Source organism: Lagenorhynchus albirostris, chromosome 1, assembly GCF_949774975.1.
Source record: "Lagenorhynchus albirostris chromosome 1, mLagAlb1.1, whole genome shotgun sequence".
Lineage (NCBI taxonomy): Eukaryota > Metazoa > Chordata > Mammalia > Artiodactyla > Delphinidae > Lagenorhynchus > Lagenorhynchus albirostris.
In genome coordinates this window covers 13,347,720-13,372,767 of record NC_083095.1, presented here as the reverse complement: position 1 = coordinate 13,372,767, position 25,048 = coordinate 13,347,720, and the positions used below count along the sequence as shown (strand labels likewise).

General features: G+C 49.0%; 1 protein-coding gene across 5 annotated transcripts in view; it reads right to left on the bottom strand.

The window, feature by feature from the left end:
- Window positions 1-25,048, bottom strand: part of TTC7B (tetratricopeptide repeat domain 7B) — a 239,921-nt gene that overhangs the window by 196,417 nt on the left and 18,456 nt on the right. For 4 of the 5 annotated variants that reach the window (XM_060170014.1, XM_060170084.1, XM_060170174.1 and 1 more), the window contains exons 2-3: window positions 19,370-19,524; window positions 15,356-15,524 (exon numbers count right to left, since the gene is read on the bottom strand). In XM_060170014.1, coding sequence (XP_060025997.1) covers window positions 15,356-15,524; window positions 19,370-19,524 — 324 coding nt within the window. Of the gene's footprint in view, window positions 1-15,355; window positions 15,525-19,369; window positions 19,525-25,048 lie in introns of those variants that run through there. The other variant, XM_060170290.1, reaches the window with a different exon arrangement.

Below are 25,048 nucleotides of genomic sequence, written 5' to 3'. Positions count from 1 at the left end.
GTGTTTGGAAGGTTTTTCTTTTTAATGCTGTAATTACTATTAATAATTTATTACTATTATTCCAGAACCTGGCCCATAGTAGGAGCTTAATAAACCTGAGTTCCTCTCCCTGTCTTGCGAGGCTGCGGTGTGTCCCTGCAGGGCAGACACAGGTCTCTGCCTCACGGGTCAAGGGACTGGGCAGGGAGGCCCAGCCGGGGCCCAGCACAGCTTCCTGCTCTGCTGCACCAGTCCCAAGGTGACTGGGGGAGAGTGCAGAGCGGCTCTGACACCCTCCCTCTCCCCAGAACAGTCTGTGCTCTGCTCCCGCCCCCAGAGAGCTCTGAGCTTTCCAAATAAGGATGCTTTTTTCATTCCCAAAGCATCAGGAACATTTGGGGGAAGAAAATGAACACCAGACATGGTTTGGAAATGATGGAAGCCAAGTGATGGGTGGTGGCAGAACAAGCACTGTGCTAGGACTCAGAAGTCCTGGTTTTAAAGTATTAAATGGGAGCCTGGACTACTCCCCTTTTATAACCTGGCCCGCGTTGTATGGGTCTAGGCCTCAGGGACCTAGAAAAAAGGCCCCAAGTCCAAAGAGGGAAAAATACAGCCACTAGCACACAATGCAGGGGAGAAAACTGCATTAAGGAGGCCCAAAGAGCCCCTGGATTTCAAAGAACTGAGCCATGAGAGATGGGCTCGTCAGAGCCAAACAGCCTGAAAGACAGTCCACAAATTGGGATGATCTACCTGAAGGTGAGTGTGGGTAGAAGGAGAATTAGAGACAAGATGGTTTGTTTTATATCGGGCCCAAACCAAAATCTATTTTCATCTAAAATGGAGAGCATTTCAGAATACACTAAAAACCCTGCACTTTTGCTTAAGCAGCTTGTGTTACTCGGGTAGAGTTTATCTTCGATAGTGTGGCCCTGGATGCCAGGGGAGAATGTTTAAAGAACCATCCCATCACAAGTACCCCTGTGTGGCAGGCACTGTCCCAGGTGCCAATGCCGGGATCCGCAGCCGGATCCAGCAGCTTAAATGTGGTACAGCCTCAGAGCCCGCCCCCCGGAGCAGGCACTCACATATCTGCTGATTTAATGAATTAATCAATCATACAGTCTAGTCCGAGAGAGGCAAGTGACAGGTGCGAAATAATTAAAAACAGAATGCCCAACTGGATGGTACTAACTATAAATAGAGGTAGAATCAGAGGAAGGAGAAGTTGAAGTGGACGATGGAGCTGGAGAGGTTGTCCCCGAGGTGTCCCCGAGGTCGAACTCCTCACAGGAGAAATGAGAGACTCGCAGCTGGAGGGAGAAGACAGGCGGAGGAGGGAATAGGCCCGCCGGGCTGAGGCAAGCGGGCAGGCAGCCGGCAGGTGGCCTGGAGCAGAGTGTGGGCAGGACGGAGCAGGGTGTGGGCCCAGCCCCGCCAGACCAGGACAGAGCCTCCAGGATGGGGAAAATGCACGCCCGTCCCTAGACTTTTTATGGTCAGCAGAACTCATCAGGAACCCGAGCTTCAACAACAGGGGAGAAGGTAACAATGGGGGCGCGGGCGTCTGCTCCTGACGACCTCAGTGTGGATTTTCCTGTGGTACATTAAAACCTCAGACTGGGCTTCCCTGGCGGCGCAGTGGTTGGGAGTCCGCCTGCTGATGCAGGGGACACGGGTTCGTGCCCCGGTCCGGGAAGATCCCACATGCCGTGGAGCGGCTGGGCCCGTGAGCCTGCGCGTCCGGAGCCTGTGCTCCACAACGGGAGAGGCCACACCAATGAGGCCCGCGTACCGTAAAAAAAAAAACAAAAACAAACAAACAAAAAAACCTCAGACTGCTTACCGCCTTCACCACATTTTAACTTCGACCTACTTAAGAATATAAAATTGCCACAAATATGCAAATGCTCACATGTTCTGGGTCCCGTAACCCCTCTGTCACCTGCATCCCTCCTCCCTTTGTGGGCCCAGAGCCCTGGCAGGCGCTCCGCCTACAGGTAGAGCTCCCCTGTTATGTGCTGGGCCTCTTGCCCTCCCCACTCCCTGTGGTCCCCTGAGCGAGATGCAGCCGCTCCTGGGTTGTAACCAAATCTACACACAGTCAATTCCCGAATCTTGACCAACGAACCAAGAGCCTAGAGACCCTTGTGCTGAGCAGCAGCCCCAGAATTAGAATGGTTCCCTGGACAGCACCCCCTTGTGGTTGCAGCGGTCTCATCCTGCTCAACTTCAACGCAGTGTCTTCGCCCCACCCTCCTAGGGAAATTGGCTCCTCCCCCTGCAACCCTTACCTGGTTCAGCAACAGCATTGCCTGCCCAGTGAGCTAAGCTAAAAATCTCACAGTCATCTCGGTTCCTTCCTCAACCACATCAACACACATACCATCTCCACCGCCTACTGCGATCCAGGCTTTTGCAGTTATCTGTCAGGATCCAGCTAGGACAAAGGAATCACTCTAGTTCTTTCCAATAAAGGAGAGTCAGTGTATGGGACCGGCTACATAAGGGATGAAACATATGAGAAGCCAAACAGGATGGTATGGCATCCCAGGATTCTGCAAGAGCGGAAGGCCATGAACACCCCGGGGCTGGAAAGGATACAGGGAGGAGGTGGAGTTACAAGAGCTGACGAGCTGGGGCTGTTGCTTGGGAGACGGAACCCAGCAGAAGCCCCCTGGTGGGAGCCGAAGCCACAGAGGGAGGGTCTGTCTGACTACAGATGGAACCACCGGAGAGATGCAGCCGCTGTCAAAGGTGCTGCCTAAGGCAGAGAGAGAAAAAAAAAAATACCCTGGCCCCTCCCTCCTCTTGCTCTCTAATTTCCTGCCAGTGTTTTCTGTTGGCGGAGCCCAGGCGCCCGGAAACAGCCTGCAGAAGTCAGGCCCCCTGAAATGCAGACCCCAAAGCCAGCTCACCTCCCCAACCGGTCTCCTTCCCCATAATCTCTAATTCCTTCTAATCTATTCTCCACTCTGTGCCAGAAAGATGCTTCTTGCTCATGAACTTAATTAAGTCATTCCTCCTGCTTAAAACCTGGCAGTGGCTGACGGTTTTCTAGCAGGAAAAAACAGGACTCATCCACCAAGCTGACTGTGTCAATCAAGTGCGAATATAGGAAGTGCTGTTTCCCTTGACGACGACGTGTACTTGAGTTTACTCTGTAACATGGGGTGAGCTGCTATTCAAGGTATTGTTGTGGAAGAAAATAGAGACCATTCCTCAGTCATCCACCCTGAAAATGGCAACTGGCTAAAGACCATTCCTTTCTGAGCACGATGGTTTGCCATGATCTAAGGCTCAGGGCTCCAATGAAAAGATGCCATGTAGAAGCAAGTGGAGAACAAGTAATGGCTTCAAAATCTATTAAAACAATAGAGTATCAAGAGATTGAATTAGTAATCCAAAAACTTCCTATGAAGAAGAGCCCAGGCTCAGATGGCTTACTGGTGAATTCTACCAAATGTTTAAAGGAGAATTAACACCAATCCTTCACAAACTCTTCCAAAAAGTAGAAGAGGAGGTAACACTTCACAACTCAGTCTATGACACCAGTATTATCTTGATACCAGAACCAGACAAAGACATCCCAAGAAAACTGCACCATTATGAACACAGACGTAAAAATCCTCAACAAAATATTAGTGTAGCAAATCCAGCAACACATTCAAAAGGATTATATACCATGACCAAGTGGGATTTGTTCCAGGAATGCAAAGTTGGCTTAACATATGAAAATCAGTCAATATAATACATCCTAATAGAAGAATAGGCACAAAGATTACACAATTATTTCAACAGAAAAAGCATTTGACAAAATCTGACACCCTTTTAGGATCAAAAACACCCAACAAACTAGAAATACTTCTTCACCCTGATAGAGGCCATTTATGAAAAACCCACAGCTAACATAGTGGTGAAAGACTGAAAGCTTTGCCCCGAAGACAAAGATCTCTGCCCTGGTCACTTCTATGCAACATTGTACTGGAGCCTCTGGCTAACGCAGTTTGGCAACAAAAAGAAATGAAAGGCATTCAGATTGGAAAGGAAGAAGTAAAACTATCCTATTTACAGATGACATGATATATATAGAAAACCCTAAAGAACCCATAAAAAATTATTAGAACTTATAAATGAGCACACCAAGGTTACAGGATAAAAGATCAATATACAAAAGTCAGTTGTGTTTTCTATACACTAGCAATGAACATTCTGAAAATTAAATTAAGAAAACAATTCCACTTATGATAGCATCCAAAAGAATAAAACTTAGCAATAAATTTAACAAAAGGAATGTAAGACTTGTACACCAAAAACTAGAAAACATTTCTGAAAGAAATTAAAGAAGGCATCCCATGTTCGTGGATTGGAAGACTTAATATTGTTAAGATGGCAATATTCCCCAAATTGATCTACAGATTCAACATAATCCTTATCAAATTCCCAGCAGGCTTTTTTTTTTTTGGTACTAATTGACTATTTGATCCTAAAATTTATATGGAAATGTAAGGGACGCAGAAAAGCCAAAACAATCTTGGAAAGAACAAAGTTGGAGGACTCACACTCCCCAATCTTAAAACTTACTACAAAGCTACAGTAATAAAGTAGTACTGGCATAAGGATAGATATACAGACCAATGTAATAGAATTGAGAGTCCAGAAATAAACCTTTACATTTATATTCAATTAAATTCAACAAAGACATCAAAACAATTCAATGGGGAAGAAATAGTCTTTCAACAAATGGTGCTGGAAAACCGGATAGCCACAGATAAAAGAATGAAGTTGGACCACTACCTCACACTATATACAAAAATTAACTCAAAGTAGATCATAGACCTAAATGTAAGAGTTCAAACTACAAAACTCTTTTTAAATGTTAAAAAAAGATCTGTGACCATGATGAGGCAACAGTTTCTTAGATACAACACCAAAAGCACAAAAGAGAAAAAAGTAGATAAACTAAAATTAATCCAAATTTAAAACTTTTACATTTCAAAGGACACCATCAAGAAAGTAAAAAGACAACCCATAGAATGGGAGAATATATTTTAAAACCATATAGCTGTAAAGGGACTTGCATCTAGAATATAAAATGAACAATTATAACTCAATAATAAAAAGACAAACTACCCGATTTTAAAATGGGCACAAGATCTGAATAGACATTTTTCCAAAAAAGATATACAAATGGCCAAAAAGCACATGAAAAATTGTTCAACATCATTAGTCATTAGGGAAACAAGTTAAAAACCACAGTGAGATACCATATCACACACACACTAGGATGACTGTGATCAAAAGAACAGAAAAGCGTTGACAAGGATGTGGAGAAACTGGAATCTTTCAGAATGATACAGCCGCTTTGGCAAACAGTTTGCAGTTCCCCGAAAAGTTAAACACAGAGTTATCACGTGACCCAGTAATTTCACTCCTAAGTATGTACCCAAGAGAAATGAACACATACAACCACCCCAAATCTGGTACACAAATGTTCATGGCAGCATTATTGATAATAGCCAGAAAGCAGGAACAACCTCACGTCCATCAGCTGATGCGTGGATTAACAAAATGTGCAAAATGTGGTACCTTCATACAATGGAATATTATTCAGCCATAAAAAGGAAAGATACATGCTGCAACATGTGAGAACCCTGGAAATATGCCAAGTGAAAGAAGCCAGACACAAAACATCACATGTTAGGACATTCCATTTATCTCAAATGTCTAGAATAGGCAAATCTCTAGACAAAAGGTAGATTAGTGACTGGCTAGAGCTGGGGGGGGGTGGGCATTAATCAAATAACAGGAAGTGAGTGTTAATGAGTACAGATTTCTTTCTGGGGTGACGAAAATGTTCTAAAATTGACTGTGGTGATGGTTGCACAACTTCTGAACTACTGAATTGTACACTTAAAAGGTTGTATTTAATGGGATGTAAATTATATCTCAATAAAGTTTTTTTTAAAAGCTATAGAGCATATTTGTAATAGGAAAACCTGAAACAACACAGATGTTCCATAGGCGATTCGTTCAAACATATCCATAAGGCACACCACTGTGCAAGCCCAGGCTGGTTCGAACCCTGGTCCCAAAAACACACCTGTAAAATTTGTTAACTAACTCAAGTGGCAGTAGGGTGGCTGGTTTTATTTTTTGCTTTATATTGTTCTTCATTTTCCAAATAGCCTATACTCAACATACAAGTGAAGAATAAATGTTTAGGGGCTTCCCTGGTGGCACAGTGGTTAAGAATAGGCCTGCCAATGCAGGGGACACGGGTCCGGGAAGATCCCACATGCCACGGAGCAACTAAGCCTGTGCGCCACAACTACTGAGCCTGTGCTCTAGAGCCCACGAGCCAGAACTACTGAGCCCACGTGCCACAACTACTGAAGCCTGCGTGCCTAGAGCCCGTGCTCTGCAACAGGAGAAGCCACCACAGTGAGAAGCCCGCGCACCGCAACGAAGAGTAGCCCCCGCTCGCTGCAACTAGAGAAAGCCCGCGCGCAGCAATAAAGACCCAACACAGCTAAAAATAAAATAAATGTAAAAATAAATAAATTTTTTAAAAAAGAAAAAAAAATGTTCACTTTCAGATCAAAGGTCAGAATGAGAGGCGGCTGGTCCCACATAGCGCAGATAGGAAAGCACACAGGCACAGCCGTTCTGCAGCAGTCTGGAAATACTTCTTTTCTGACCCAGAAACTCCACGTCTGGAAACCTCTCCTAGGGAAATCATTAAGAACAAGCACAAAGACCAGGCTGAGAGGGCATTCATCACATCCTTATATGTAACAGAGAAAAGCTGAAAACAACATACATGGCCCAAAATAGAGGCCTTTTAGTTAAATATATTATAGCTTATCCATGCAATGAAATGCTGCACAGCTGCTAAAATGTTGCAGAAATTTATCTGTTGTTGCAGAAAGTGACAGCAGGTCACAAAGCAGTATACATGATATAATCTCATTTTATTATAAAAAAAGCCACACGCATGATAAGTATAGAGAAGATCTAAAAGGAAACACACTAAGATGTTAACAGAGGTTGGCTTTGGGTAAACAGAGTGATGGATATTTTTATGTTCTTTTGACTGGTCTGTATTTCTTATTTTTATACAATGCACATGTATCTTGTCTGTATTAAGAAGGCAACCCAGGACAGCTGGAAGCACCACCAGCTGCCCAAGCAAAGGAGCATGATAGGCAGGGCCATGGGGAGGGTTGAGACCGTCACAGCCACTGCTGCTCCCAATCTCGGGACACCTGAGGTCAAGACTACACAAACTCCCTTTTGCTGACCTCAGATTTATATATTTAAAAGCATTTTCCCATTTTGTCTTCTTCATTCTTCTCAGTATTCTTGTATCATTATCTCCATTGTGTAGATAAGAAAAGTGAGACTTAGATCTACTTACTTAAGAATCACAGAAGAGCATCAAAGGTTAGCAGGTTATCTGACACCAGAATTCCATCAGTGACATCCCTACTCCAACTGAAAGGCAGCTCAAGAAAGCAGAAATAATATGGATTCTGGAGTCCACAGGCCTTGATCTGACTCCCACCTCACCTCTGAAATTCAGGCTTTCAACCCCTCCGCAGGGAATGATAATCCTTAAGGCACAGGACTGTTCTCGGGGCAAAGTGCAATCATGCAGGCAGATCTGAAAGCGTCATGCCTGGCTCCTGGGAGGGCTCAACAAATGCTAATCCAACAGGAACCCCAACCTCTCAGGGCAGCCGAACCCTGAGGTGGCTGTGTGTGTTAGAAAGATCTCCAGATATGGGAATACTGCTGGACTGCGTGCCGTTTCCACTGCCTGGCCTGGTCCTATCCCCGAGGCCAGAACAGTCAAGTCCTTCTTCCCCCGAGAGCCCTCCACGCAGGCAAGGTCGGCTCCTCCATCCTTGGAGACTGCCTGATGCGGTCTGGTCCCAAGGCCATCTCCAGTCCACAGTGACTCTGTCACAGAGCAGTCACCTGGCTCCTCCTCAATTGTCCCTTTTCCTTTTCCCCTGCAGGGATCGCTCCAAGGAGAAAAGGCAGAAAGAGCCCCAGCTTCTTTGACAAGAAGGCTCCTACTCAGAGGAGCCACTGCTGTGTCACCTGTCATGGACATTTGCCCTCCCTCTCATTCCCCTGAAGGGCCCACCCTCTTCGTCACAGCCTTCATGCAGGTCCTGGGCCAGTTACAGGGCATGTCGCTGGCCACCGTAACTATATTGAGGATGGGAATGTGACCCAGGCAGGGTCAACAAGACCCAGTGAAAATCTGGCTGAGATTCCTACGACTTACGCCTAAGAGAATCAGAGTCTGGGGCTTGAGATGGGAAGCAACACAGGGGAAGATGTGCTGGGAAAAGGAGAGAAAGCGTCCATGCCTTTGAGCCCTGAATCTGGCTGCCCCCGAAGTCAAATTGAGTTGGGTTTTCTTTCACCTACAACTGAAAGGCCCTAACCCACAGATCTCAGCAGAACTTCAAAATGCGTCTTCAGCGTGGGTTTACCCTATGCATGCGCTCCAAGGCAGGGGCTCTGGCCTTGGGGGATGGAGTCTGAGTCGCTGACTGGGATTGGCACTTCTGCCTCCATCCTCTCAGTGAGCACAGCATACTCGTTCACTAAATTTGCAGAGCAGTGGGCTCGGGCTGGGCAGAGCAGGTGACACGGACACCCTGCCACCGGTCCAGCCCCTCCCCCTCCCACCATGTCCCAGCAGCTGTTGTGTCTCTCTCAGGGCACTCTCTCCCACCGAGCACACAAGCGACCTGAGAGCCTCTCTGCCGCCCAGTGTCTACATGAGCTGGCTCAAGGGGCGAGCCCTGGTCACCATGCCTGCGCCTGCAGCTGTCAGCTGAGCACAGGCGCCAGCTGGTCCGGAAGACGTCAACCCACGGCCTGGAGAGGGCAGGGGCCCTAGTGTGCGAGGGGACCGGCACTGCCTACCCCACAGATGCCTCTGGCGCTGGTGGAGCATGGCCAGCCTGGACCCAACCCACCACATGCAGGTTCCCCTGGGGGCGGCAAACGAACATCCCTGAGGACGGAGCCCCCACCATGGCCCCCAGGCGAAAGCCCCCAACAAACACGCCTCCACTTTCCCAGGGGAATCTGGGCTGCTCCAAACAGACAATATTCCAGGAGGAAAAATGAGGCAGAAAGGTAAACCACCTTCTAGGAACCTCATTCCTCGAGTCACCTCGTCGGGAGTCTGGCCTCACCTTGACACAGAGGGCTGTTACGATTAGCCCCCAAGGAGGAAGAGCAGATACACCCTTCTTCTCCCGTCTCTTATATTTCATGGGTGGGGGGCAGGGAACCCTGGTTCAAGATATTTGTTTCCTCCGTGGCCACAACATGCGACAGCCTTCTTGGGAGCACGACAGTACTCAAGTCATAACTACCCACAGCCTGAACAATTTCCAACTCAATTTATTTCAGGCCTTTTTTGATACCACCCAGCGGCCCAGGACTGAGCAAAGTGTGGTGGAGAAGCCCGTGAGCAACACCTAATAAAAGCCCCTCAACAATGAACCGTGTCCCTTGTGCTGATGTGTCTGAATTTTGCACTGGCAGGGGGCCCGTGGAAGACAGAGAGCAATCCCCAGGGGCCTCTTCCCAAAACGTTTTGTCAGTGAATGTTTTAAGTCTCTGTCCTCTGGCCTAACGACTGATTACTGCAAGCTGAGGTCGGTGGGTGTGAGAAGACACTGGTTTTCAAGCTGGGGAGGGCAAGGCTGAGATCCACACCTTTCTGGAGATGGGTTCTGTGTTTGAAGACTAGTGCTTACAAGCTTAGGGGAACAGGCAGCACTTCTGAAAGCCCCTGAGAGCTCCCTCGCCCCTCGGCGCTGCCCACGGAGAGGTGGGCATCTTAGTTCCTTCTTGACACCACGCCCCAAGACCCGATGCTCAGAGCACACAGTGGGCAGACCGAAGAGGGCTCTGGGGCCAGTCTCACCCGAGGAAGGAAGTAACATACCCAAGGGGAGGCCATTATATGATTCCATTACCACATCCCCACTGCTGTTCTCATCACACCCGCCCTTCTGCGAAGCGAGAGGCCCACGAGGTCTGCAGACTCTAGGGAAGGGGAGGCCTCTGGCCAGGAAGTGAACTGCGGTCAGCAGAGACGAGCCCTCCTCCCTGGAGCCCAGCAGAGACAGTTTCTCCTCCTCCGCTATCTCCTCTCTTATCGGCCAATGTATTTAGCATGTTCCTTATGAAGACAACTGTCTGGGAATTGTGTGAATTGTTTTTGCCTCTTAAAGGAACACTACAATGTGAATGGCCTTTTGTGATAAAACCATGAATGTGGCTCCAACTCTAAAGACCCTCTAACCTTCCGGGCCAGCCCGGGGCAGGGCTGACGAAGTGCAGGATGAACTTTGTCTCTGGACCCACCCTCAAGCAGTCCCCTTACGGTACCCACTCCACCTGCCCCTGACCACTGGGTGCCCCCCAGCCTCCAGCAGCAACAGCCTTTCCTCCCTCAGCCTCCAATCTCTGCTTGCACTCCCACGGCCTGAGCCAAGCCCTCTGCTACACAAGGCAGATACACTAGGGCAACTCTCCCCTCTCCCCATAGCTGGCTGTTACCTGGGGCTTCTGAAGAGATCTATCCATTTGGGTTCAAGCTCCAGGGATACATAAGAATAAAAATAGCTAACCTTTGTTGATCTGCCAGGCACTGTGCTAAGCGCTTTACATGTGCTCACTCCTTCCCTACAACAATGCTACAGTGTAGACACTATTATTATCTCCATTTTATAGATGAAGAAATGGAGCCCCAGTGAGGTGAAAGTAATTTGCACAAGATCCTACAGCTAGTAAGTGACAAAGCTACAGATCAAACTTGGAAGTCTGGCTCCAACACCCCAAGCTCTGAGTCAGTGTGTCAGAGGAGCAATTTCAAACCCTGGAACAAAGGAGGAATAAAGAAAGTGGAGGAGGCCCCACAAAGCTCCCAACACTATACCGCCTTCTCCACCTGGGCAGATGTCATGCAGCTTGACAGGAACGTTTCCTACCAAGAAACACCTCCACGTCGGGGCCCTGCCTCCAGCTCATTGTGTCATTGGGCAAGTAATTAAGAACGTGGGCTTTGGAGCTGAACACTCTTCAGACTAAGTCCCTTACCTTCTCTGGCACAGTCTCCCCTGCTGGAAAATAAGACATTTGTATGAGAGAAGGTTGTGAAGGCCCTGCTTATATTTTGGAGTCAGTCCTTCTCTGCTTTGGTACCATGCAATCTGGAAAGGAAGTTTAATACCACGCTGCTGTTTCCAGGTTCGTAATTTCCCTCCTCGTGGGCACCAGTCCCAAGCCTCAGATCCTACGCATTCCCCTTCATTCACCTGAGCACAGGCCACTTTCTTCTCCCTGCATCCTCCAACAGGTCCCATCTGGGTCCGAGACCAAGCTCTGATGGACATGTCTAATGAGAGGCTTACATGCCCCCCCCTCCAGTCTCCTCTTTTTCCCAAGTGCCTGGTGGCACGGCCCTATAGTGACTTCTCACCGGTGCACTGTCAGCACAGCTGATGTGTGTTACTTCTGCTCACCCTAGACATCTCTCTCCTTTCCCCTTTCCACGAGCTGCAACATGCCAGCCACCCAGCTTCAGTCATCCACCACGCAGATGAGGACTGCGCCCTAGCAGACGGGGGAGGAACAGCAACCTCGCAGAACACAGCTGCCTACCCACCGTGACCAGGTGGGCCATCGCAGGACTGTCACAGGCCTTCCCTCAAATTGGAACCAATGCATCTGTGGTCCCTCTATTACAACAGGGTACGTGCCAAGGCTATTTATAAAGGCCATCTCTAGGAAGGCAAGCCACTTACAGCTCCCACCGTCCTAGCTGCAGCAAGTTAGCCGATGTCCAGCAGATCGAAGTCCCAAAATAGACAGTGACCATGTGTTCACTGTTCCCAAGCCTCCCCCTTTGGGAAAAGAACATCTGTGGCCATTCGGTGTCCTGGAGATTTCACATGATATCTCAATCTGTACCCAGAATAAAGATTTCTACTCACTTGATTAACCCAGTTCTACCAGAAGCTAAAGAGTGTCTCCATGTCTTCTATTCCCATTCTCTGTTTCTCTACTTAGTTTTAAGGGATAGGAGGAAGGCGCTGGGGGGATGGGCGGGGGGGGGAGTTGAGATCCATTGAGAGGCTCTCTGATAATGGCAATGAACTGAAATGTATAGCCTTTGGGGAAGGGATCCATGCCAGCCTCTGTCATGGTGTGATGTCAACATGCTCTTACAGGTATACCCCGTAACTGGCAGCGAGTAAGTCTGAATTATCGAAATATGCCCAGTATGTTACCCCTGGGCAAAGAAAATGCACCTGACCATGACAGCTAGAAGCAAAGGCACCCAGAATCACCTGAATTACACGATGGGCACCTTGGCAGAAATCTGAGCAAGGGAACTTCTATAAATTTCAATCAATAATTGAGCACCAATTAGGTACCAGACACCGTGCTAGTTTCTGAGGATGGCAAACGAACAAAACAGTTCCTCCCTGAGTGGAACTCACAGACTGGCAGGAGTGTCTGATTGCAGTACAACTAGTTCTAATATGATGTTTGAGTAGTTCTAACCTACTGGGCTGTGATACTATCAAATGTGATGGCCTCTGAATGGGTGAGCCCTGGAGGGTGTCAGAGAAGACAGGACATGTGACCTTAAGGGCCAGAACTTACAGCAAGGGACCTGGGCAAGGAGTTAAGGGAGAGGAACGTGAGAGGTGGGGCTGAGAGGAGGAGTGTGGACACAAATCTAGGGTGTTCTCTAGTGACCTGAATGTTTTCTACCTGCGGAAACCTTACCTGGCCTGAGCGCATTCCCATCCACGTGCCAACAGAGCAGAGTAATTAAGAACGTGGGCTTTGGAGCTGAACACTCTTCAGACTAAGTCCCCCTCCTGTCACTCAGTAGGAGAGCATGGGCTCTGGAACCAGCCACTGAGGCTGAGTCCTGGCTCTACCACTTCCCAGCTGTAGGCCCCCGGGCAGCATATCTAACATCCCTGTGCCTCGGTTTTCTCATCTGTAAAATGGAAAAAATAATAGTGTCTACCTCAAAGGGTGATGGTGAAGCTTGGCTGAGATACCCAAATAAGGGCCACAGTGCCTGGCACACAGTGGGCACCATGTCATTCTTAGTAACCTCACCCAGTCTCATTTCCTTTGTCTGTAAATTAGGGGTTTGGAGGATTAAAAAGACAATAAAACCCTAACGTGGTGTTGGCCCATAGGAGGTTCTCATAACTGAATCCTGTTGGCTTCTGATTCCCAACAAGCCGAGGCTATATTACCTGGCCAGGGAAATCTGCTCCCGGCCATGGCTGCAAGAGCAGATGTGCGAGTTCATGGACATTGACTCTGGCTGAGAGACTGGGTCGAGTCAGACCTCAGGGGACCATGGAAAAGTTGAGGTGACCTGTGAAAGTGTGCAGGTCAATTCCCCGGCTGACAGCAGCATACAGGTGGCACAGGGGAGGGGCGTGGGCTGGTGCATGTCCATCCAAGGTGCACCTGGGCTTTGCTCCAGCCCAGTCTTACTCTGGTGAAGTGAGGGGACAGCTGTTCCCTTCTCCCATGAGCCAGCCAGCATGTCCCAACGGCCAAATGCCTCAGCCCCGTGGCTGGGGCCCACTGCTAATCACACACCACCCAGGGCCAGACTTGGGGACCAAGCCTCCTGTCCCCCTTGCCCACTTTGCATGGCAGGCGTGAGACTAAGCTGGTGGTGCCACCTGCAGACAGTCTGCCCCACCAGGCCGTCTCAGAGCCCAAATCAAGACCTGAGCTCTTGGTGCTAACCAGGTCTTAGAGCCATGCTCCACCCCCAAAGGACAAACCAACTCCTGGCTACAAGCCAGCAGGCCCCAGGTCAATCAGGTGACTGGAAACTGCCAGATGAAGCCTTGCTCTTGTTGCACAGTATTGTTCCTGGCCCCAAATCTCTCTCTCTCTCTCTCTCACACACACACACACACACGTGCACACACACACAGCTCCCATAAGCCTAAGGCATGTGAGGCGCTGGGTGAACACCAGCGAGAAAAGTGGGCAGCTGTGTGGCACAGACCTCAGACAGATGCACGCCCAGGTCCAGGCCCTCAGAACCCCTGAGACAGACTCAAAGGACTGTGCCCAGTAAACCACTAGAGTGTCCTGTCAGAGTGACAGCATCCTTTCCCAGCCCACAGGGACACTGAGAAGATTAATTAGAGGAACCTAAAAGTGCTTGAGCAAGGCTCCCCAGGGCACTGGGTGAATATGTCACCCCTGTCACAAGGCTCTTTAAGTGTGCCTTGGCTGGGTCTTTGTTCAACATTGCATAGGATAACCAAGACAGACAGCCGGCTGCAGACAAGTGGCCAGCTCAATGCTGTTCTAGAGGGTCAACCCACCCAGGGCCCGAGCCTCTGTGTGGCCACAGTCAGCCACGTTGCATGGTTTGCATGGTAGGTGGCAGGAAGGAGAGGAGCTGCTTTCAGAGGGTCTCCTTCTTACTGAGGCCTTTATAAATCTACTTCAAAGTGTCCCTCCTCCTCCAGGAAGCCTTCCTGGCCCTGCTGGCCTACAGTGACCCCTCCTGCCTCTGAAAAGCTGTTACCGGGCCTGGCTTTTTCCATTTGCTGTTTTGTTTGGGGCTGACATTTAAAAATATCATTTAGTAAGTGCTTTACATACATTATGTGACTTAATCCTCATAACTCTGTGAAGTGGATGTGATTACACTCATTTCATAGCTGAGGAAGTGGAGACTTGGAAAGGTCAAATAACGTGCGTGCCCTGGCTTTCTGTCATTTTTTTTTTTCCCGTGGGACTGCACTCCCTCACATTAGATTACAGACTCCTCTGTGGCAACCAGGGCAACATTTCCCCCTTCTATCCCCTGAGCCCCTAGGCCCCCAGGTAAACACTGCATGACGGGCTGTTACAGTGACCACTGAGCCTTAATTAACCCAGAAGTGGCACTGATGAATAAAAATGAGATCAGCCACATGGCCGACTGGCCATATAATAAGGATTCCTGTATATACGCTGTGCGGCATCTCAATTACCAAGAACGGTCCCTGCTTAAGCTGCACATTAATCATCAGGAAACTTTACTGCAATGTTGTTCCTTCGGGGACAACTGAGGAGCTGCAGCTCTAAGGAAACGCCGTGTCGCTGGACTTAAAATGATCCAGTGCCTGTCGTGGGGCAACCCCAGGGGCCTCGCCGGGAGCTGCCGGGGTTAAGCCCAGCCAAGGGCACAGGGGTCAAACCGCAGGAGCCAGGGAGGCCCTGCAGCTCCAGGCAGCGCAACCCGGGGCATGGCCCCCAGGAGACCAGGCGTGGGCCTCACCTTTGGTGGCGTAGGCGTCCGCGGCCATCCGTAACCTGTAAGGGGGGACGCCCGTCAGCGGCCAGTCTTCCAGGCCCACCCGGGCATAAATGTTGAGAGCGGCTTCATAGTCTCCTTCAACATAATCCAACTTGGCCATGATCAGATTGGACTCTTGTAGGAATTCTGACTAGAAGGAAAAGGAGAGAAAAAAACATTTTCCTACGATATGATGTGTGATGCTCCTATGGAGCCCCGCGGCTCTGCACAGAAAGACGGGTGTGGAAGCTTTCTTGTTGGTACCGCTCGCAGGGGCCCCAGAGCGGAAACAGCCCATGTGGCCAGCAGCTGATGAGGGGGGAGGCAAAATGTGGTCTCGCCGTCCCCCAGAATATTACTCAGCCATCATCAGGAACGAAAAACTGACCCCTGGGACCACATGGGTGAACCTCAAGAACATGATGCTGAGTGAAAAAGCCCGTCACACAGGCGACATATATTGGCCCGAACGGTCGAGCCTGCTGAGGCAGAAAGCAGACTGGTGTTGCCTAGGGCTGCACGATGGGGGCATGAGAGATGACTGCTAACACCTATCGGTTTACTTCTGGGGTGATGAAAATGTTCTAAAATTGACGTAATGGTTGCACAGCTCCTGAATTGTACACTTTCAATGGATGAATTATATGGCATGTGAATTATACTTCAGTAAATCTGCAGTGGGGCTTCCCTGCTGGCGCAGTGGTTGAGAGTCCGCCTGCCGATGCAGGGGACGCGGGTTCGTGCCCCGGTCCGGGAGGATCCCACATGCCGCGGAGCGGCTGGGCCCGTGAGCCATGGCCGCTGAGCCTGCGCGTCCGGAGCCTGTGCTCAGCAACGGGAGAGGCCACAGCAGTGAGAGGCCCGCGTACCGCAAAAAAAAAAAAAAAAAAAAAATCTGCTGTAAAACAGGCTCCCCTCAGGCCTCAGGTTTGGGTCAAGAATGGAAGGCGTGTGTTATGAACAAAACACACGAGCACCTGTCTCCGAAAAGGAGGCTCCACGGACATCCTGGTGGGTCCTGCCCACGGCACTGGGGGTATACCACAGACTGTAACCCAAATCCCAAGGAGAGAGGCTTTCTAAATTGGTGCAAAATTCAGGACTTGCTTTCTTTCCGGGGACAAACTTTTCTCGCTGAGCTGTTCCAGCTTGTTATGGTTACTGACCCAGGTCCCTTTCCAGAGGCTGCAAGTTCTAATTCTGATGGGCTCGTCTTACTCTCCATCAGGAGAGGCTGGCTTCCCCAGTCCACACCCACCAACCTCATCCTCAGCCCATTCTCAAGCCCCACTCATCACTGGGGAAAGAAGAGGCGACCCAGCCATCTATATAAGGACACAGATTTATCACCCTCTTCTAGGCATTCTCATTGGAACCCCAGGTATACAAAGCCGGATTTTTCAGCTTACAGAAGCACACCATGAAGCTGCACTATCCTGTAATCTATGGCTGAGACGGAGTGGGCGATATGCAGGTAACCAGCCAGAGCGTGGCGAAGCCGCTGTTTCAGCCAAGGTGGTCGGCTTCCAGGCAGTCCCTGAAAGGGAGCAGGGGTAGCGCTACAGAGGACATAGAACAGGCAAGAGAATGAAGGGAGCAAAAGGGTTTTAAGAGTGGCCCAAGGGAGTGGCACCAATGCAAGACGTCAGAATTATATTTGGAAACAGAGAAAGAAATCAGAGCAGACTTAAGAAAAGAGAAAAAGAGCTGTGAAAAGAAAGCATCCACCACAGGGGTTCTCCACCAGGGAAGGGGACAGGGCAGGCTTGGGTATATTGAAAACGCTTCCTAGGAGATTCCTGTGTCCTCCCTCCTTCCCCAGAACTGAGACCCATAGGCTGAAAAGCAAACTGAAGGGGGAGGGGGAGGGAGTTAGTGTTTGCTGGGCACAGAGCTTCAGTTTGGGATGATGAAAAGTTTCTGGGGATAGATGGTGGTGATCTGAATACGAATGCACTTAAAACCACTGAACCTAAAAGATGGTTAAAATGGCAAATTTTATGATATTTATATTTTACCACAAGAAAAAAGTTTTAAAAATTAAACCCGAAAAAGTTTTTAATTAAAAAAAAAGGTAAACTTGAAGGGCCAGATGGAAAATAGGTAGGAGCTTGAAGAAAATTCCAAGAGTATGCACAGTATGGAGAGCCTTGCTGGGCAAGTCCAATCTATGGCCTTGTGCAGAGGAGGAAACAGCTTGGCAGAGGCCCCTGGGCCGAGGGGGAGAGGGGAGCAGCTCCAGCCCAGTGCCATGTTACCTTGCCTGTGACAAGCGCAACTTTCTTGAGTTGAATCAGAAGCCAGGCCTCCTGACTCCTCGTCCGGGCTCTTTTTGCCACCACAGGGCTACCTCGCTCTGGTCTCTCCAGCCTCAGTTCACTTGTGTTTTGTGGGCACCTGTGTCTGCACAGGGCTTTCCCTAGCTCCCAGCTAGGAGACACCCGAACTTAAGGTCAAGAGGAGAGGAAATTTCACATCAGCCAGCGTGAGTGGGTCAACCCGCCCAGGCAAGATATGTTCCAAATATGACTTTGGAACACTCTTTATAAGGCAGAGGGAGCTCAAAAATGGCAGCAGGAGAAAACTTCTCTAGGTAGAACCAATAAAATAGCAAAAACTGACATGTATCTCGCGCTATCCAGTTGTGAAAGAACTTCTACACCTGAGACTCAGAATGGCCTTGAGCTAAGTACACTTACAGATAAGAAATGTGAAGCTCAGAGAGCTTAAGTAACTTCCCACGATCACACAGCTTATAAAGCCACAACTGGAAAGCAAACTCAGAATTCTAAGTTGAAATTCAATGTTCTTACTACCGCACTGGGTTGTGGAGGATGGAGAGCAAAAACTATGAACATGTGGTAAAATTAAAGGTTAATTCAAAGTGGGGGGACTCAAAGTGGGATAGAAACTAGCCAAGGTGCCAGGCCTGGAGCAGTGATCTTCAACCTCTCCCCCCAACACAGAGTCTCAGCCTTATATCTCCTGGAAGGATACTTGAGTCTGACCAGCTGTCACTATGAGGTCCCCCCACCCTTTCCCACTGATTAGGACCCACCAATGTCACCAGGACCATCTTCGTTAAGAACAACTGACATGGAGACAACTGTCCCTAACTCTGAAGAAAAGTGAAAGAAGGAAGGAAGGAAGAAAGGAAGAGCTTTAAAAGTTCACTGAAGACTGCCCTTCCCCAACAGAGAATACATCCGAGATTTTAAAGGGACCCTGAAGAAGCTGGCAGGAGTGCTGGGATGCAGTCAGCTATCTGAACAAGACTGACTTCAGGAAACCAGTTAAGAGCCAGACTTCAGGCAGGGAAGTGTCCAGAAACCAGTAAGTGAGGTAACAGGGTGGGGAAGGGGGCAGGGGGGAGGGAAGGCAAGGTGAAAAAGATTCAGTGAAGCAAGGAAAGATGTGAAATGGAGAGGGAAAGCTGGATACAGAGACCAGGAAACAGGGCAGATGAGGAGAAGGGCAGCGCTTAGGGTTTCCTGTGCCATGAGGATTAGGGTCATTGCTCAGGCAGAGGGAAGTTCCTGCCCCGGTTCCCTCCCACACCAAGGTACCAGGCCTGCCGGCGCCAATGTGCACCCCGCTCTGGGCCAGAGCTGCCTGGGACATTCACAAGCTGCACATTTCAGGCAGGATATCATGCGGTTTAAGTGACACTCCTGATTCACTTCTCTCTTCTCAGTGGGACAAGGTGTCAGATTGAGTCCTGGGCCACAGATAACAGCTTTATTCCAAGCACCTGGGGAAGATTAGTGCCATTTCTCAGGATAATGTGTCATTAGAGACTCTCATCAGAGAGAAGCCATTGGTCTGGAAGCCCCACATCAATTGCACAGGGAGTCGGTCTGCTCCTCAGAAGACAAGCCACAGATGTGCTCCGCCCGTCGCCCAGTTTGTCCCTGGGCATCCTTCCCGAGCACACGCTGCCCAGAGGAGGTAGAGCCAGCACATCCCTCTAAGCCCTCATCCCGAGGCCCACGGTACCTTGAGGTTCCCTCGGTCCAGGGCAGCGGTCAGATGCTTGCGGACCTCAGTCATCTGGGGCCTGGGGCCTCGGGGACTGGCCCCCTGCCGCAGGGGGTGTTCCTTCAGGTACTGCTCCAGCTTTGATTCCCCAAGGAGGAGTTCTGCCATGTCATCTACAAAGAACACAGTGAGAAGCTAAATGGGGGTGAGGAATGGTCTGTGTGCTGGGAACTCCCCAAGGACCTCAGGACCATCTTACGGTGAATTCTCTTAATTAGTTAAGAATGTTCCAGAGTATGAAAGCAAAAGGGTGGTAGCCCAAGCATTCATTCCTCCGTCCCATATTTATTGAACTAGAAAGATGGATACTCGTTAATGTGAACAGAGCTCAAGTTCAGTAGAAAACACAAAGTTGTCTTATGATTTATTCAGCATGATTGCTATAAAACACACAAAACCCAATACTCTGTATTTTTCAGAGACAATGCAGTGAAATCTTCTAGCTCTTTTGTGGTCTACGGCTTTATACACGGACATGAGCTGGTAGAAAGTCTTGTGTACTCAGATTCTTAAAACAAGTTTGTGTCAAAATGACCTGAATGCATGCAGTCTGTTCCTGCCTAGAAGTCAAAGCTCTACAGACATGGTATCTGGGAACGTTTGTACGAAGGTTCTGCTCCTAAGAGCGCATTGCTTATACTTCTTTGTTAATGTCTCTGTTGGCTTGTTAATTATAATAAAAACCTCACTCTAAGAGCAGCTCTTTGGAATCCACACATACAGATTGTTCTGAGTAAACCCAGAACAATTCATACACCAGCCTGAACACAGTCTATTTTTTCTGTGAAGGGACAGAACATAATTGTATGAAAATATAAAAGCAATTTTTAAAGGTCTGGAAGGATATGCCTCAAACCCATGGCAGTAGTTACCACTGGGGTACAGGAAGGAGAACCTCAATGGGGGTTAGCGGCCAATTAGACTTTAGCTTTATCTGTAATGTCCTGGCCCTAGAAAGGAGAACAGGTTTGCCCATTATTTGTGTAATCTAAAATTAACTAAAAAGAAAATATCACAGAGGACCCACTGAGATTTTGGGAAGTAGGTCTACCAAAGGCCGAGAGCTGTAACAAGAGCCTTTCCAAGTGCTCTGGTCAGTGACCCAAAGCTGCTGACTCTATAGTTCTCAGCAGTGCCTCTGTGCAATGTGGAGCCGAAAATAATCTTTTAGAGATGAGACTGAGGGTCCTGGGAGGAACCAAGCAACGCAAAAACAGAGCTGAGTTAGGCTACTGAACACAAGAATTCTTCTGCTGTCCAAGAAGAGAAAGCAATTGCCTACAAGATGCGGAGGACGTCAGGCTTGTTCCACGGCCGCATCAACACCGAGGGCCGTAAGGCCATGTCGGCACAGAGCCCGGGGATACGGAGCAAAGCCCACATGGACAGGCCAGCCCAAACAGCAGCTTCCTCCCAGAAGCATGAGTCCTTCCTGAGAATGAAATCCAGCTAAAAAAGAAATCCAGGGCTCAGGGATGAAGGACATGTAGGCAGAGGCCTGCAGGCCTATGAGAATTACAAAACAGAACATGACTGTTATAAATTAATATGATGCAAAAACAATAATACGTCAAAAACTGGGAGGAACTTCAGGGGCCATGCCCTCATCTTTCAAAACACTGTAATATATGTTTAAACAAAAAAAACAAACATGACTCCAATCTTCTTAAAGCTTTACTGGGGACTTCCCTCGTGGTCCAGTGGCTAAGACTCCACGATCCCAATGCAGGGGGCCCAGGTTCAATCCCTAGTCACTAGAGAACTAGATCCTGTATGCCGCAACTAAGAGCCCACGTGCCGCAACTAAAAGATCCCACATGTCGCAACTAAGACCCGGTGCAGCCAAATAAATAAATATTTTTTTAAAAAAAGCTTCATTGGACTCTTTAGGAAATGATTGTCACATGGTGAAGCAGTTATTTGGAGCTCAACAATTCCTTCGGATTCAGTTTCTTCCCTCCATGAATACTTACTAACACCTTATTTTGTAATAGTGCCCTGCCATCCAATAGAAATATATGCAAGCCACATGTTACTTTAAAATTTGTAGTAGCTACATTAAAAAAGAAACAAGAGACAGGTGAAGTTAATTTTACTAATATATTCTGTTTAACTCAATATATCCAAATATTATCAGTTTAACCATTAATCAGTATTTTTTAAGTTATTGAGATATTTTACATTCTTTTTCATATTAATTTTTCTAAATCCGTTGTGTACTTTACACTTATAGCACATCTTGATTCAAACCTACCACAATTCAAGGGGTCAGTAGGTACATGTGGCTAGTGGCTACTCTACTAAGCAGGAATATGATCACCATTTATAAAAGTGTGTCTATTTAAATCTGTCTAGATCCCTACAGAGACATCTAGAATGATTATCACTGGAGGAAACGACAGGCATTTCTGAAGGATAATATTTGGGATAATTTTTAAGCTCTCATCTTTAAAGTTTGAATTATTTATATTGAGCAGAATCATTTAATATTACTTTTAGAAAAGATGAACTCTTCTATAAAAATTGGAAATAAAGTTTTTTTAAAAAAAAAATATATATATATATCAGGATATTAATAGTGGTTATTTCCGGGCTTCCCTGGTGACACGGGTTCGTGCCCCGGTCCGGGAGGATCCCACATGTCGTGGAGCGGCTGGGCCCGTGAGCCATGGCCGCTGAGCCTGCGCCTCCGGAGCCTGTGCTCCGCAACGGGAGAGGCCACAACAGTGAGAGGCCCGCGTACCGCAAAAAAAAAAATAGTGGTTATTTCTGAGTGGTAAGACTATCAGTATACTTTGAATTTCTTTTCTGTATACTTTAAGCTTCCAAAAAATAAAATAAAGTAAAATGGGATTCAGAGTCCTAGATTTAAATCTCAGTTTGTTGCTCTGTGACTTTGGCCCTAGGATTTAACCTCAGCATTTTGGGGGGTAATTCTAAGAAAGGCTCTCTGGACACACGAGCTGAGGATTCCTCTCTCCCCATCATTCCACACTACTCCGCATTATTCTGAATTATTCCGCGTCATTCCCCGCCCCTCCGGCTCACCTCCCTGCTGCTGATCTCCTGCCCCTGCATCTGGAAATGGCTGCCCGGGGCAGCATCGCCAGGCCAGCGAGCAGAGAGGACAATAGATCAGGACCTCTGCTACCTGCTGCATCTCTCTAGCTGTGGGACCAGGGGCATACTGAAGCATCAATTCCCCCGTTTATAAAATGGGAGCAATACTGTGACCATAGCAAGACTGCAGAATAGAGCTAATGAGTTCTTAGTAGGGACTATGCTGTGACCTTGGAGTGTGACCACACCACTCAGCTGGGCCTTAAAGGTTGAGTAGGATCTGGACTGGCAAACAAGAGAGGGAAGGGTAAACTAGGCTGAGGGAACAGCACAGCATTGGAAAGGTGCAAAGGCAAGTTTCCTTTGCATTGAACAAAGCGGCTGGAGAACAGGGTGCGGTGAGTGAGAAGACCAGCTGGGGTCAGAACTCAGAGACTGGGGCTTCCCTGGTGGCGCAGTGGTTGAGAGTCCGCCTGCCGATGCAGGGGATACGGGTTCGTGCCCCGGTCCGGGAAGATCCCACATGCCGCGGAGTGGCTGGGCCCGTGAGCCATGGCCGCTGAGCCTGCGCTTCCGGAGTCTGTGCTCCGCAACGGGAAAGGCCACAACAGTGAGAGGCCCGCATATCGCAAAAAAAAAAAAAAGAACTCAGAGACTCACCGGTTCACCCTCCCCCACCCCCCTACCCAGCCCCATCACCACGGGGTGACGCCCAAATCCCTTAGCATGGAACACAGGTCCTGGCCAAGTTCTCCACAGGTGCCAGCCTGGTTCACTCCTCCAAGCCTTTGCAAGGCTCTGGGATGCTGAGAACACTGTTGGCCGTTACTGATCTCTAAGCGCTGTGGATCTCCTCCCCGACATGCCCCATCCCAAGCCACCCCCAGCTGTCCCAGCAACCTTGAGCACCCCAATCCCTTCTAGACTATAAGGAGAGGCTTAAAGGAAGAACCTGAGTGTCATTTTTTTTTTTTTTTTCAGTACGCGGGCCTCTCACTGTCGTGGCCTCTCCTGTTGCGCAGCACAGGCTCCGGACGCGCAGGCTCAGCGGCCACGGCTCACAGGCCCAGCCGCTCCGCGGCATGTGGGATCTTCCCGGACCGGGGCACGAACCTGTGTCCCCTGCACCGGCAGGCAGACTCTCAACCACTGCGCCACCAGGGAAGCCCCTGAGTGTCATTTATTTTTGAGTCCCAGGGCCGGGCACAACATCTGGCAAAGAGTGACAATAAACGGTGAATTAACTCGATGACAGGCAGAGGCATTTGGGCTGCACCTTCCAGGGTAGGCCTGTCCCTGCCTGTGGCAGAATCTGCCAGTCGCCCCCTAATATTCATTCTCCCCTTCTTCCTTTAGCATTAAAATGCCCAGGTTTCATCAGTGCGCATAGCTTCCCAGGGCCCCTGGGAGCTAGATGCTGCGTGTGACTCAGTTACAGCTGATGGGATACACGCAGCATCTGGGCCAGGGCCTGAGCGGGGATGAGCCTGTCATCCAGCCCCTTTTCATCCCACCCTACCAGCCGGGATGTGGCTGTGCTGATAGATACTGGCAGACTGTCCCGGACCACGAGGTGGAAGCCATCTACTGAGGATGGCGAGCAGCAAGACACAAGGACCCTTGTTCTCTAACACCCAGGAGCTGCCACAAGCCCTGGGTGCTGCTATGGTCAATTAGTACATGAGAGAGAAACACTAACTTTTACCTTGTTCTGCTTAAGTCACTGTTACTCTGACCTGTGTTACAGTGGCCAAAATCGTATCCTAACTAGATCTCCCAAACACAAAACAGGCTTTCAGTTGAGAAACACTGTCTGAGAAAACTTACCAATGCCCATCCCCAAGTTCACTGCTTTCTAAACAGAACTCTGCAGAACCCAACTGAGGGCTTTGGTAGAACCCCTAGACTCTTCACCTCTCCTCTTTCATTGCTTTTTACTTCCCAGGCTTGCAAAGATGTTTATGTAAACAAGGGGCTGCATAGTTGAAGAGGAGTGTACAAACCACTCCCTAGTGCTGTGTGGGATTCACGTCCCTTTGTGTTCACCGATCTCCTAACACTGGGGCAACACATCAGGGTCTTTTTGTTGTTGATCGTTTTGTTGGTTTTTTAAAATTTATTTATTTTATTTATTTATTTTTGGCTGCATTGCGTCTTCGTTGCTGTGCCAGGGCTTTCTCTAGTTGTGGCGAGCGGGGGCTACTCTTTGTTGTGGTGCGTGGGCTTCTCATTGCGGTGGCTTCTCTTGTTGCAGAGCATGGGCTCTAGGCGTGCGGGCTTCAGTAGTTGTGGCACGCGGGCTCTGAAGCCCAGGCTCAGTAGTTGTGGCACGCGGGCTTAGCTGCTCCACGGCATGTGGGATCTTCCCGGACCAGGCCTCGAACCCATGTCCCCTGCTCTGGCAGGCGGATTCTTAACCACTGCGCCACCAGGGAAGTCCACGCACCAGAGTCTTCATTCAAGACGTGAAGAGAGCCCAGTGCTCGCAGAGCAGCGGGGTGGGCCCTGGCAGAGGTTCAGCCTAGAGGAAGAGGCTCTCCTCAGAATTAGGAGACAGCGCCCCTTTTCTCATGGAGA